Source organism: Polypterus senegalus, chromosome 1 (genome assembly GCF_016835505.1).
Source record: "Polypterus senegalus isolate Bchr_013 chromosome 1, ASM1683550v1, whole genome shotgun sequence".
In the NCBI taxonomy this organism is placed as follows: Eukaryota; Metazoa; Chordata; class Cladistia; order Polypteriformes; family Polypteridae; genus Polypterus; species Polypterus senegalus.
Genome location: NC_053154.1, coordinates 208,266,905 through 208,283,258, shown reverse-complemented (window position 1 = coordinate 208,283,258; position 16,354 = coordinate 208,266,905). Strand labels below are relative to the sequence as shown.

General features: G+C 39.6%; 1 protein-coding gene across 1 annotated transcript in view; it reads right to left on the bottom strand.

Annotated features, from left to right (window-relative positions):
* LOC120538509 (pro-neuregulin-3, membrane-bound isoform-like) overlaps positions 1 to 16,354 on the bottom strand; it is an 822,431-nt gene that overhangs the window by 93,911 nt on the left and 712,166 nt on the right. The window contains exon 3 of the mRNA XM_039767928.1: positions 14,472 to 14,545. Within this exon, the coding sequence (XP_039623862.1) occupies positions 14,472 to 14,545 (74 nt within the window). The remainder of the gene's footprint in view (positions 1 to 14,471; positions 14,546 to 16,354) is intronic.

The following is a 16,354-nucleotide window of genomic DNA, read 5'->3' as shown; positions in this document are numbered from 1 at the left end:
AGTTACCTTGTGCAAAAGTGTATTATTTTTATCAACTGATGGAGAATGGTGGTTGTCATCATGGGTGTTACTGTACACTGAATGCATTTTCTGTTCTAAAAATGGAGCAAGTCCTTACTCTTATTCTTTTAATTTCTGGGTTTAAGTTTATAATTTACATTTTATACTGAGCCCCAACTTTTTTTTTAATGACGGTGACATTTCTTGTCAGCCACCAGTCTGCAAACAGTATATTTCCTAGGCTTATGATGGCTTGATGGTGTACACTCAGGCTGCTTGTGCAGTCATGTAAAATGGACTAGGGATATCAAATTCAGCATGGGATACCTGACTTTTTGGGGGCTTCATGCAGGGCACTCTGCTTTTGAACCTCAAATCCCCAGAGAGTAGTTTAGGTTTTGTCTCTATTTTGGTAGCTTCCAAGCAGTTGCAATAATATTATTTACAAAGAAACACAGTGAAAGAATATAATTATAATTGTTATTGTTCTAACTTAGAAATAATACATCTATTGAATGGGCAGTTGAATCATGATTATTGAAAAAGCGTTCTAACAAATATGTCAGGGCTGGAACCATGTGCACTGAATCTAATATGGGACCTGGATATAGCAATACAAGGCCATGGTAATTAATACACTAATGATAACAAGACCAGAGGGGTTTTATGCTTTGCATCTTTGTGGGCCAGGATCAGGGTTCAGAATGGAAAGCAAATGCACCTTTATATGGAAATGTATTATGCTCACCCTGGGGACTGGAGAGCCTAAAAAGAACCAAATGGCAATTTAAAGCTTACATCAGCTCAAGGATGTAAGAGCACAACGGATCTCTAGATCAAGACCTAGCCTGGTGCTTACTGAACAAATGGAAGGCCAGTGCTGACCTTGGAAGTGCTCCTGCTACATTGCCATAAGTGATCCCAGGATGAGTTAAATTAACCAGGTTATAGGTGAGCTTTGAGTTGAAAGGACAGGAGTTAGCTATGGGCTGACTACTGCAAGGAAAAGAATCCATAGTGTTGGAGACAGATGGGTAGTAAGTGCTGGTTGAAGTGCTTCTTCTTCGAAAGCTTTTCCCACTTTTGGGATCGCTATTTTGGACTATCCTCCTCCACACATGTTTGCTGTACACCGCCTTGACTGACAATTCTTTCTCCCTTAATTCCCCTTTCATATACAGTAATCCATTCACTTTTTTTGACATCCTCTTCTACTTAGTCCCGGCACCTACAAATCCTTGACTCTTTTTCCCACATTTTTTACCTATCTTCTCATAACACTTTAACTTTCTTTCTCATATTTTCTTTGAGATTTCCCCAACTTTAACCGTACCTGTGTTTCAATCAATTCTGATCTTATCAAGCTTTATTGCTCCATACATCCATCTTAACAACCTAATTTCTGTAGCATCCAGTTTCCTTCCATGTACCTTTTTAACTGCTCAAGTTTCTGATTCATACAACAGTCCGGGTCTGACCACTGTGTAGAACTGCCACATAAATTTATTTGCTGGTTTGTCTTTTGTCTCTCTATGTGAACCCTGTCTCCTTCTGAGAACATCTACAGTATAGTGTAAGTGGGGCTGGTTGCATATATGCAAATAGGGAGGACCTTTGAGAGGTGTGGGTCTGTTACTGCACTTTCCGAGAGGGTGCCATGGAAACAGACGCGGATATACTGTTAAAAAGGAGCACGAAAAGACAGGAAAAGAAGAAGAAAAACAGTGCAAGCTTTATGGCGGAGGGGAAAGATGAGACCTATCTGAAGCCTGCAAAGATATTGGTTCTAGTGGAGCACCAAAATCCTATACAGTTTGATGGTAAAGTGACTTGTTAATCTGAAAGATTTACAGGCCTTATACTAAATATTTAATAGCAAGAGAAACGTGTCTCAGTTAAGCCATCTCAGACCACTCCAAAGTTAACATTTTTTTTACTGTTGGTTTGTAACTGTTATGAAGACCCAAAAAAATCTTGTTACATAAGAGTATATGAGTAATAGATGCATTATTTCAGTACCTAAACTAAAGTGTTACCTGGTGGGATTTTTTTTTGTTCAAAAGTGACATATGTATGCTAATTTATGATATGTATATAATCACAAGACACAGATCAATACTTGACAACTGTCTTGACTTGCAAAAATAGATGTATTCAGTAAATTTTTATGCTTTATGACCCGTGTCCCATAGAGTTCAATGTAAAATGCCATGAGTAGCTATGTATTTTTTAAAGATTTGTAGAAAATGTTTATAGAATATGTTGTCACACACGTGCGAGTAGGAAGTAGATGTTAAGTGAAGGTAATTCCATGCCAGGCCAGGGGGTTGCAGGGTGCACTAAACCCTCTTCTGTTGTCCTTACAGACCAAAAATGGGAAAACCTGCCTGATTCAACCCTAAAGACATTGTTTCTAGTTCCAGTGCCCAGAAAAATATCACCTCCAGATCTGGCACTCAGAAGAACGTCACCTCCGGTTCTGGCACCCAGAAGAACGTCACCTCTAGTTCCGGCACTCAGAAGAACGTCACCTCCGGTTCTGGTGCCAAGAAGAAAGTCACTTAAGGTTCTGGCACCCAGAAGAACATCACTTCTAATTATGGCACACAGAAGAACATCACTTCCAGTTCTGCCATGTCGCTTCTGGTCATGGCCTTTAAAGCTGCCATGTTTGGAACATTAATTTAGTTCAGTCTTGGACTCCAATATATGCACATCAGGGCTATTTAACAAAGCCCTTTTGCAGCCTGGGAAATTATACGGGTGGCTGTCCCAAACCTTTTTCTGTGTTGAGGCTGATTATTTCACAATGTACACCATATTTGAAGAAACAACTTTGACTTGAAAAATACAGAAATTATTCTTTAAGACCTCCATCCTTCGTAACCTTTCTTCACTGCTCCAGTTTCCTTCAGTGGTACTACATTTCATGATATCATGTGTAAATAAAATGCACCATGGGGAATGATCTACTATGTCCTACTTAGCATATCTACTAATGTTATTTCATGTACATTGTTTGGGAATCAGACCAGAAATGCAACACAATGATTCACTTAGTTTAAGAATACACAGAGAGGCATTAAGGTTTGTAACTTTGTTTGATGCTATTTTTTGTAAATCCCCCCTACCTTCTGCTAATTTTGCATGTTAAATCATAGTTATTGTATACTTTGGACTTTTGGTATTATTCAGAGTTCAGTTGTGCTACAGGAGCACCTGCAAATCATATGGAAACTGTCCATTATATTCCAGTACAAGGGGTTATAAGATGCTGGATTGTATTACATGCACACGCAGGCACATATACACACACACACACACACACAGCAGACGAAGTGCAGTCCTTTATTAAAGCAATCAACAGTTTTGGCATAAACAGGAATTCAAAACTCACAGATGTTAATAGGAGCTGCTTTCAGCATTTTGCTGTGTTTGCATTTGAATCTAAACCAAAATCAATTCTATTCGCAGAAGCACAAACTTCACTGTGATGGACTTGGGCTGTCTACATGCGTGCGACTTTGCACGGCTGATCAGATCCTGAAATCACAACTGGCAGCTTTTCAGCAATGCAAATGATAGCAGCTAAATGCAGGTTGCCTTCTGGAGGTGCTGCCAGAAATTTACACAAAGAGAAGAAATGTAAACAGTGATTTATAGCCAGTCATTTATGACTATTGAATTTATTAGCATCTTTTTTTTCTGCCTCTCTGAGTCAGTAAAAGAATCTGAAGAGCATTTTCTCTCTCTCTCTCTCTCTTCCTCCTTTCTCTTCTTTAGGACAAGTAAATAAAAAAGGAAAAATCTAGTGGATGTGTTCTGGCAGATAGGCTAAAAAACAAACATGTATGCACAAATGGGTGGTGACTGGCTGCCTGCCTTGCTAAAACAAAGACCACCAGCAAGCACCAGCCTAGTGACTTTAATACATATCTAGTGCAGAAGACCTACATATGACACAATGGCTCAGGAGATGGCACACAGCATCTGAGGAGAGGTGACAGCAAAGTAGCATCAGTACTAGAGCAGTGGTGGTAGATGCAGACAAGGTTGCAGCATCAGGGCATTTGTCTGGAAGATAACATCAAGAAGAGATGCCACATTTTCATTTAAATGAATCCTAGCCTCTTAATACAAGATGCAATATGATGGAGGCCATTTTTCTATTCAATAAATCGGCACAAAGTCTCTAATCTCCGGAGCAGGACTGGGTGAGCGGCATTTGTAAAGCTTGAAAGAGAATAGCATTGTGCTACATGGGAACTGGGATGCTACTCAACAAAGCAAATTATATGCTGTAGAGGAAATGAAATACATTGTCATAGAAGAAACATTAGTAACCATACATAGAAATGGAAGTATCAATTTGTGTCACCATAAATGGGATGCTTCTTCACTTCACATAAGTTTCAATGTGTAGGAAAGTTACACGAGTGATGCTTTATAAAAATAACAAAGTTGTAGAAATGACACTGAGTGATTGCTTCACAGACATAACCCAATGACTAACAGATATGAGATTCTTAGAAGCTTCTGCGTAGAATGGACAGAGTATAACAATGGATAAGACAAACTGGAATGTTTTTTCACTACAGAAAAGAAAAGTTTGCATCTGTGGAAGTGACGTGTTGCTTCACAGAAGTTAGACTGTTTGTCTATAGAACAATATGTATGAATGGAACTAGGATACTGCTTCATGCAAACAAAACTATGAAGAAGTGGGCCTGAAGTGGGACACTAAAAAATTTAGAACTGACACTGTGACACTTCTTTATAGAAAATTCAAAATTCACAGTAGCAATGTTTCTGGGATGCACCTTTAGAGAAGTGACATCATGTATCATTGGAGCTAAGATGCTACCCCACTGAAGTCACAAAGCAGTAGCATTCTACAAAGAAGTAACACCACTGATTAATGAAAAACAGACACTTCTTTATAGAAGTAGGATCGTTTATCAATTCAGTTCAGTTTTGTGGACAATTGCAATGCTTCTTCATAGAAGTAATACAGTTGTAGTGGACTGGGGTGGGGAGTCACAGACATAACATTGTGTGGCATTGGGACTGAAGAATTGTTCAGTGTGGCAATAGGATTGTGATGGTGCATATAACATTATGTGGTAATGAGACTGAGATGTGTTTTCACAAAAGACCAGTTAATCATTGGAACTAGGATGGAACTTTATAGAAGGAACAATGTGCATCAGTTGGGGTGCGGCACTGCTTCACAACAAGTGTAAATGCTGGGGTGATATTGAAGTAATAACATGTAGCAATGGGAATGCAATGCCACATCATTTCACAGATGTAGCAATATAGCACTTAAACTGTGTTGATCCTTCCTTGAAGTAATATCTTTGCAGAAGGCACAAAGTGCATCAATGATACTGGAATGCTTCATCACAGACGTTAACACAGAGACGCATTGAGACTTGAATACTGCTTCTCAGTAGAAGAATACATGGCATTGGGATAGCACTTCACAGAAGTAATATTTATTAATAGTCTTGGGAGTCTGTTACACTTCACAAAAGTAACAATGGGTAGCAACGGAACAGAGATGCTAATACACTTTAACAATGGGACTGGCTTGCCGCCTCTATGAAGTAAGGCTTAGTTACAGTACATTGATTCACAGAAGTGCCATTTTGTTGCAAGGAAAATGGGATGCTGCTTAACAGAAACAACAAATCAGTGGGCCATTTCTTTCACTTCACAGAAAATACAGATGAACTGGCACCTTGAAGGACAGGAGAGATTTAGTGTTAAAGTTTCATTATCAGAAAGCTGAGTTAAATTTTCCCTCTGTGTCTTGTTTAGAGTGGTTGTTGACAAGAAGAAGTCAATTTCTAGCAAAACTTTAATAGCGAATCCAGACATAAACGAGTTCTTGTAAAGTTTTTTTTTTGGGGGGAAGGACTGTTTCAAGAAACTACCTCCCAACAATAGAGGAGGTACACTCTTAAAAATAATGGTACTATAGGGCTCTTTACTGGGTTGTGTGGTTCTTCATAGAACTATTGTTTGATCAAGCAGCATTTCATTCTGGGAAGGGTTCTTTGCATTTGAAGTTGTTTTTTGTGCTTTATTAAACTTCCTAATATGTGGAAAAAACAGAAATCTTTAATGTATGGTAGGCTACTTAGCAGGACACCAACAGAATAAGAATAAGTGGACTTAATATGTGCTATTATATGTAGCAAGGCTCCCTTTTAAAACAAGGACTCAGTGGTATTTCACAAATCTGTTACCATTGATTAGTATAGAGACTGTTACGGGTCTAAATAAACAAAGGATGTTTCAGGAGCTTTCATGTGGATGATTCCTTTAAACCAAAGATGGTTCTCCTGTGGCATTGTTCTGAAGAACTATTGTGACACCTTAATTTTTAAGAATTTAGGTTGCTGCTTCACACTAGTAAGATTAGTAACAGAGGACATAGAATGTAGTTTGAAAGACCCTTTCACGCATAAGATAAGTGCAAACAGTAAAAAGGCCATCATCTCCAAATCAATGCAAAGCTGAAATCTGGAGCCACACAGGCGGAGTCTAGATGGGACTGCACTCATGACGCACTGTTTTGATAGTGTGAACACTAGGTGGCACTGTTGCCCCTTTAAACTCAACTGACAGACGCACTGGACACAGGGTAAAAGCATGAAGAAGGTATTAAATTTTTTTTCTCTTAGGAATAGTGCCCTAAACACCACAGCCACCACTAATACAGGCAAATAAATACAATAGTAATCACAATACAGCACAGTTTTCTCCTCCACACCTCCCAGAAAGTGTTGTCTACTACCTCCCAACTCTGGCTCACATGCTGGGTCTCCAGCAGTCCGTTATATAATCCTTGACCCGTCAGCTGGAGAATTCAAGTTCTTTAATCAGCCCGGAAGTACTTCAGGGCTTCCATCCTCATGACTACCTAGTACTTCTGGGCTATAGGGGAGGCATGAGTCCACAGGTCCTTCGACAGTTGCCCTGGCGGCACCCACGGCACCCAACAGGGCTGAGAAACTGAAATCCAAGTCCCAGGATGCCCTGCTGGAATCCGGGCACCGATACGCTCAAGGGAAGCTGCTGTCTAGCGTTTTGGGGGAGGCAGTGTCCTAAAAAAGCTGACACCCCCCATCCTTCCATCTCAGGGGCATCCCGGCCGGGCTGAGCTGCTGGCCATCTGTTACAATAGACTAGACCAGGTACAACTACACCCAGCTGAAGCTTTATGGTGGGGCATTTTATAGGGGGGAGTATTGTGAGACAATCCAGTGAAAAACATCAGGAGTCTGATTTATTAAATTTTGTGTGGATTCAAGCGTGAAAATATGCATATGCCAAACAACAAGAAAATGTATAAGGCAAACAAAACAAATTTGGATTTATAAAGCACAGTTGTAAAAAAGTTTATCATGATAAATCACAATCATCTTGTAAAGGTGCATATGTGAATGTGTCTCAAACTTTTCCCAGCTGCCACACCGAACCAACAATACATGAACTATGTTAAAGAACATCTTACATATGCGATCACGATGATGCTGATATTCATTGGCTGGTAGAACAGCTTCCCACTTGACATATCGAAGCAATGCCATCTGCATCTATAGTGCACTCAGCATGGCATTGAAGCATGGGGTCAAGGAGTGGTGTAAGGCACCAGCATCTGAGCGGACAGACACATGTAATGACATGACTGCTTTTACAATGAATAGTATAATATAATAATATGACAAACCACAGGCACACCCAGTTACCTCACCAACAAGCCATAGCACTGTGAGCAAATCATCTGCCAATGCTACCTGGCCCTCTAATAAATGAATCATGGGCTGACCCAGGCCATCCATTCATGATGTTTATCAGTCTTAACTGACAACTGGAATCACAAATGAACTGATGAACTGTGTGTACAAGGAATGACACTGCTAATGGTTAACAAAAGTAGCATCACTCTGACTAGGTGCCCTTATTGCTGAGGGTGCTGTCAACTGCCATGATTATATTAGGAAAACTGAATAGCTCTTGGGAACCTAAATCAGCTCATAAGCCAGCCATCATCATAGGTGAAGAAAAAAAATCTTGCTGGTCCCTAAAAGCTCATTCCTTTTGTATATGGCAATTTGCATAGTTTTCAAGCAGTGCCAAACCAGCCATATTGTGTCAAACCATTATGCTATGAATAGGCTGTAGGGCATGACATTTATAGCTTTCTGCATGCAGGGAGCGAATCATGCCTGTGTTTTCACTGCACTTTGGTTTCTGATCCTAAGAAGTGACAACAGGTAGCCTAAACTAACAGAAAAACAAAAAAGATTTTCAGCGCAAATGCACAGCATTTTCCCTTTTAAAAGAGAACAAAAATAAAGCTGCGATGGGCTGGCGCCCTGCCCGGGGTTTGTTTCCTGCCTTACAACCCTCTGTTGGCTGGGATTGGCTACAGCAGACCCCCGTGACCCTGTAGTTAGGATATAGAGGGTTGGATAATAGATGGATGGACAAAAATAAAGTCAATACATCATATTCATCATTTTGGGGCTTTAATATGTTGGTCAATGACCTGTTGGACAACAAAGGGGTGCTGTCACTAACTGTTGCTTCTCCTTCTCTCCCAGCAACACAGAAAATCTGGCCCTTGAAGGCTCGGAGATCAAGCTGTTCTGGTCCTGCAAGAACAAAGCCACTGGATTCCCAGACGGAGGCATCATTCACAAGAAGGAAGTATAGCTAGACGGACCCCCCGACGATTGACTAAAACTTCTGAAAGTTCTTATTGTTTACTATTTTCTTTAGCCCAAAATTGGGGCAAGGCTAAGCCAACATGAGCGTTATTCTTAGTTTCACATTCACATTAAATGAGGCGACCCAGTTGGAGGTCTTCTGTCATTCCTGTACCTGGCCACACCTGCTTGATCATTTCCAAGTTTACCTAAAATGTTGCAATTGGATGGGTCAGAGGAGCTATAAATATACGCACGTTCTCCTGTCTAGTTTTCTTTTTTGTATCCTGATTTTTATGTGAAATTTGCGTACACACATTTTGAGCCTGTTTAAGCAAAATGTATAAATCTGCAACCTGGTCTGCATGGTCAAAGACGCACCTTTACAGAGAAGTAATTAATGCATTAAAAACTAAACTTAGTGCAGTAGCCTGAGATGAGCATCAATAGTTAGATGAATCTCTTGTATTATATGGATAAACTAGATGCTATTGAAAACCAAAACTAGAATATGCATTAACCATACTGATGTGTTTGAGCTTCAGGATCACAGTCAGCAGCTGGGCCTTCAAAAGAAGCATTTTGGGAAATCTGCCTTCAAAGTTGCTATGCATCTGTACAATTACTCCTGTCTCATTGCTTGCTTAGCTTATTGCATTTTTGAAATAGGGATGATTAACAAATAACAAGTGCAAATTGCAACACAGCTTGCAAACTTGCGTTCTGTGTGGTTCTGGGGAAATCCATGGTAATTAACATCATTTATCAGCTCTAATTAGTATGCTACACAAAGGCTTTTAACTAATGGTCAACTAGGCAAATCCCTTTTTAAACAGCTGTGCAGGTCATCCAGCTTTTCACTTGACTTGTTATCCATCGTAGGGGTTAGGAATGGTCAGACAGAGGTTCTGGAAAGCCAGAAATCAATCCTGACAGGTAAGTAAACTCCGGAGGGAAGGAACGAGCTGGTGATCAAGGACAGTCTCCCCTTGCTTCATGGCTCTTGCATTACCAACGTTTATAATGAATGCTTAAAATTAGGAGTACTTGGAACATTTGCTGACATTTCAACCACTCAGCCCTCTAGGCGCTGTAAAGTTATTGCTTCTTTTTGATTTTCCTGAATCTTTATTGCTCTATGAGAAGATGCTGGCAGAAATGCACAGAGATGTTTTAAATTAGGATATACTAAGTGAAAAAGGAGATCCCAGTAGTATATAATATCCTCTATAACTCAGGGAATATGTGAGCTGACCTAGTTTTTACAAAACCCCAGGATACCTGTTGGGATGTACTGTCCAAATAATTCTCTGTGCAGATTGGGCAGTAAGGAAAAGAAAAATGAAAACCTTGGCAAACAAGTGGAGAACAATGAAAAAGATAACCTAGGTTTGTTGATCATGTCAATGCAAACAAAGGCTCTGCTTTCTGCATTGCAGCCTGAGGAACAGCAAAGATGTTTGCATTCGATCAATAGCACTGATCAGGTTCTGACTTCTCATGGGAGAAGGAGACGCTGCTGTAGAGAAGTGAAAGAAAATGAAACTACAGAAACACTGGATGTTCATCCCCCTGCTGATCAAGGTCAAGGCATTGGTTTGAATGGACATCATAAATTATCCTTGGGACTGAGGAGTTCTTTTATGTTATTCTAAAGGAAAAATCTAATGCTAACAATGTGATTTTTTCTCTGAGATCTTCAGTTTGTTGTCTGTTCTTTTGTTCAATTGTTTTTACGCATATAGTGTGGACTATGGCCGGCAGCTTATTCCGGCCAATACCCCCAAGCCGCCAGGTGGAGTCCTCCCTGTAATGTGGAGATGTCCCGGGTTCCAGCAGAGCATCATGGACCTTGGAGTCTCCCTTCACAACCCTGCTGGATACCATGGGGACCGCCAGGGGACGCTGCAGGAAGGCACAGGAACGTTTATTTGCCTTATAACCTGGAAGTACTTCCCAGTCAAGGGGACAGAAACAAAGTTATACTTCCGGATTAAAGAAAATGAGTTTTCACCTGACCCGGAAGAGTTAAGAGTCACATGGACTGAGGGACAGAAACACTTCTGGTTCAAGAAGTATAAAAGGACTATGGGTAACCCCAGCAAGCTGAGCCGGAGTTGGGAGAAAGTGCAACAGAGCTGCTGGGAGGAGTGGAGGATCGATTGTGTATTGAATGGTTTATTGGAATAGTGGTGCTTGTGCACAGTAGTAGTAATAAAGATAAAAAATATTGCATTTATATCAGGTGTCTGACGTGTCCTTGGAGGGTTCAAAGGCGCATATATAGCGCCTTTATTACAATAGTTATTAAAAGACAAGTGTTCATGATGGTGGGTAGGGCAATATTTGAGACAGTAGAGATTGAGGCTAACACTTATCTGGTGAGAATAAGAAAATAAAGTATCTGGAGAAGAGGGTGAGAAAGGGGGTGCTTTGTTGTGGTGCCATATTGGAAAAGTTATCAAGCTGCCCACTCATAAACAGGAATTCAAACACCTATAATGTTAGGCTTAGAGGCCAATAGGATTTTATCTTTCTGTTGATGTTATACATTTGGGTAATCCTCACTTAAACATTTTAGTAAACATCCTATTCTTTTAAACTTTAGTATTTTATAGCTGTAGAGGGCTACGACGCAGTGTTGAAAATGTGATCCTATGGAGATGAAGATGAAGGCCGCAGCCTTGATGATGTTACCATTAAGAATTAATTAATTACATGGGTAGTATAATTTTAAGCAATTAAGAGCTGGTAGTACATTGGGGTGAGAATCTAGCATGCAGCATTCATCCACTGAGCAGGAATTCAACAACTGAAAGAAAGATCACTAGAGCTACATTACATGTGAACAAGGAGTAATAACCTCAATGAGGACAGCAGTGCACAAGCTGCAATAAACCATTGAGCTCTGTTCTCTTTCTGTTTAGTTCTTTGTCTGCTGTTGTGATTATACATCAAAGATCCATGAACTATGTTGTGCCACAGGGATCTATTTTGGGCCCCTTATCATTATTTTCTATCTGCATGCTCTAATGACATTCCATTTGTTGAACTGCCTCTCACCAGATATTTATTGTTTTTTCACACCATTCTGAGTAAACCTAAGAGATAGTTGTACATAAAAATACCAGGGAATCAGCAGGTACAGAGTCACTCAGAACCAGCCTATCTGGAACCAACAATCATGCCCTGGTCAAAATGACTAAAATCAGATTTTTTTTCCCCTTCCTGGTGTCTGATGTGAAAATGAACTGATGTTCCTAACTTATGTCTACATGATGTTATGCATTGTATTGTTGCCATATGATTGGCTGATTACATAATTGCATGGATGAGCAGGCATACAGTGTTTCTAATAATTTGCTCAGCGAGTGGATGTACTGTATATTGCAGGGGTCCTCAGTGGCTTAAGGTTTTCATTCTAACCCTTTTCTTAATTAGTAACCTGTTTCTGCTTCTAATTAACTTCTTTTGAATTAATTTTAATTGACTTGTTTACTAAGATTTTTACCCTTGAATTTCTTTATCATTCCTCTGAATTGCTTCATTTCTTTCCTTAAATGGCACCCAAACAGAAATGAAATGAGAAGTGAGTGAGCCATCAGAAGACCAACTAACTCAAGGCCTCAAACTCCAGCCAATTTCACCTCAACTAGTTGCTTAATTAGGTGCTGAGTCTTGTTGTTAATTAAACTTGTTCTTTAATTCCATGGCTTGTTACTGCTCTCATTGTGCAATAGCAGACATTTCTGAAATTGTTTATTTTCCCTTTTCTAAGAGCCCTGTTAAAATGTTTAGTGGACCTGAGCAGATCAACATTCCTGAGACCCTCATCTTTCTTTATTTTCAGATATTGTATGATGGACACAGTTTGCTGGTCATGTTTTGGCTCATTTTGTGTCTCATTATTGTTTGGCAGCTAATTAAGGAAAAGTAAACAATTAAGAGTCTTCAAGAGCAAGTCAAATAAAATTAATACAAAAGAAGTTAATTAGCAGCAAAAACAGGTCACTAATGAAGAAGAGGGTTAGAATGAAAGCCTGCAGCCATTGCGGCCCTCAAGGGCTGGAGCTGAAGACCCCTTGTATGCTGGCTAATATTCTGTACTGCACTGTACTACTGTTACTAGTCTGTGGGCAACAATAAATTTAAACATGGAAAATGATGTGGCACATAATGAATTCAGTAATTTGGGCTTTAGAGCATTAAATGACACTGTGTCACACAGGAGAATCTGTGGTTTAAACATTACAGTTATGAGTAACCGTATCTGTATGAGTAATTCAGCCATTGCAAGAATAAGAGATAGTATGAAAGCACTGCATATGATGGTATGGATAATTCAGGAATGTATGCCATAGGAAGTACAGTAGAACAAAAATGATCTTAATGTTTCAGTCATTTGAGTATTGAGTGAGAGTATGGCATGATCAATTTAAGTATTACTGTGCTGGTACTGGCAGACCACGTAGTACTAGATAGTATAAATCATCTGTTAAAAGAGCACTGGGAAACTCTAAGATTGAGAATGATTTTAGTGGATTAGTATGACATTAAATTTTATGAGGGACGACTACTAATGTATAAAGAAATACCAAGATGCATAATGATATGAGCAGATTGGTAAATGGTATATGATATGATCCATCATAGACGGTATGGATCTGTATTTAAAACACATTGGGATAGTGTTTGTTATAGAAAAGACTATATAAAATAGATGTTTTTTCAAGAAATTAAAGCACAGGGAGACTAACTAGCATAACATGCAAGGTGAGGTTCAGTTGTCTGTCTACTGCAAGAGAGTATTGTGCTGATAAATTATATGAGATAGTTAAAACTTCTTTGGGAGATTATGTGGCCCAGGTTTGTGAAAGTGGCTCTGATGCCAAACAGTAGGAATGGTGCCATTATCAATATGTTTACCAGCCCTCAATGACATGAGATAGTATGGCATTGACAGAATGAATCACTAATGTTGTGCAAGCCAAGGCAGGAGAAAGAGGGGAGACAGAACAAGAGACAGAACAAACATAGGTAAAAGCTCAGAAACAACTTATATACATACCCTTTGTAAGGGATGGCTGGAACCCTTAACTGGCTGAGGTGATCTCAGAATGGAAGGATCTGGGGAGATAGCATGCATAAGGCAGTGTCTCCCACAGATTGCAAGATGGCAGCCCTCCTGTGTTGTGGCAGTGCCACAAATTCCCATAGGGCCTCATGGGAACTGGAGTTTCTTAGCTCAGCTTTAAAGAGTTCCATGGGTGCTGCCAGGGTGTGCTGTGGGGACAGGTATACCGTATTTTGTCTGCTCCAGAAGTGGTTCCATGACACCATAAGACACCAGAAGTACTTTCGGGTTTTATATAAAAGAAGCTGCCTGCCTCATCACAGGGAGTCAGAATTGGGAGGAAGGTGATGAAGCTTGATAAGAGAAATGGGGAAAGCAGCAATGGAGAGAGACAGAGAGCAAGAAGAAGAAGAAGAAAGACAGAATGATATAGAGTAAGTGTGACACAGAAATCTGTATGTTGTGTGCTACTGTGCTCACTGTGACTGTGTGGGAAATGATTCTTGTAAGAGTTTCCCACAATAAAATCCTCTTTGTATTGGCAACTTGTATCCAGAGCTTGTGTATGTCAGGTGTTTGGGTAGCTGGAGTCCTGGTGGCCACACCTCCTACAATAGGACAGCAGGAATTGGATTTTATATAGAAGAGGAGGAAATTAAAACATTTCAACTTACTTGGGTCAGACAAAATGGAGTCAGTTTTTGGCAAGAACTGATCGCAGCGAACACCCTGGTAACCATCCTTGCACCTAAGGAATAGCAACAGATAAAGAAAACATTGATAACTGTAACTCTGATAAAACATGAACACCATGAATCAGACAAGGTTTACAGATTAAAAATACAACACATTTTTATAGAAATAAATATCTGTTATCCTTAACGATAGTCGTTTTAAGTAGCACTTAAAACATAATCACTTTCTAATTATAATACAGGTATTGTGTACTGTAAATACTCGCTTTTTGAAATACTTCATCAAACCTTCACATTTTCAGCTTAGGTAGCATAACTATAAAAACTTCAAAGTTTCTTGATTGCTGTATGTTTGTCTTTCCGTGCTCAGATTGGTTATCCCTCACATTACTTCACTCTAATCTACCACACCCTTTCCCACTCTAAATTAGGCAAGACTTTATACAACAGAAGAGCATAAGCAAGGATTCAGTTTGGTGCCAAAATGGTCTGGAACAGCTTTTTGTCTCACTGTATTTTTCAGGATCAGCTACTATTTTAACTGCTTCTCCTACAACATATTCCTCTTGTCAGTTTATAGTGTATCAAGTGACAGTACTTATTCTAAATTTAATAAGTATGGGGGTCCATCAATTTTCTTTTTACTCTCTTGGACATTTTCTAAAAGAGAGTGCGCTCTGCGCTTTATGTCATGTGCTTCTTGGTTGTTACTGTGCAAGTCATCATGTCACTACAGAAGTAGGGCAGCAATGTGGGTGATAAACCCTCCAACTGTGGCAGATGACCTGGTTAGGATATAGATAAGGCAGCAGAAAGCTAGAGAGTGAAATATGGCCTGGATTGAAGCATGTGACATTCTCCCAGGATCTAGGGGGTAGGTGACTTGGCAGATGTTAAGGCAACCTGGCCTACCTTTCAGAGATACAAAAAAGGAGAAAGAGAAAATGAAAACATGGACAACTTTAAAAGAGATAAATTAACTGATATAACATGTATTAATATAGGACTTAAGATGGGACATCAAGAACCACATTGGCCCTTTAATGGAAAAGGCAGTAAGAGGGCTACCTCTGAAGATATGGTCATTTTAAAAGAATTAAGAAATCAGGGTGCATGAACAACAAGAAATTTTAAAGGGAGTTCTAGTTTGTTCTTTTTGTTGCAAAGGTAGGGCCACCATTGGCTAGGTGAATCAGATTCTTCTATTAGCTCTTGTGCTGATGAAACTGGTTTGAAATGAACATGTGGACTGTAAGAGGTGACAGTATGTAAATCAGACCAGTGTGAACAGTGTGTGGTTAATATATCTATGGAGTCCCTGCAGACCAAACTGGTATAATCTACATTATATGGTTGAGAAGAACCCATGCAGCTCTAGTTGATGTGAAGCTAAGTAGGCCCTATTTTCAATGTTGCTTGATTCACTGCTGACCTGGGTGTTGTGAACTATTTGAATGACATGGAGCTCAGTTGAATTTATTGGTGTTATCTGTATAAATTAGATAAATCCATTCAAGGCAGGTTGGTGGGAATCATTGACCAACATGGATCTCCAGATGATTCACTGCGGCAAATTAATCCTTGCAGACCTGACTTGGCTTGATTGGATGGTTGACATGAATTCCTCCAAGTCTTGCTTGGAAATCCATTAGTGTGAAATGAAACACAACAGAATAAGGTGAAACCTTTGCAAAGAATATATTGTAAACAACCGGAATCCTTGTTGTGATCTCTATGATCTTAAAATGAATTTAGACAGATCAATGAGTAACATGAGGCCTTACAGACAAGACTGGTGTAATATAAACAGACTGGATGGATCCCAACATACTAGATTGGAAAAATGCATATATAGATGAATA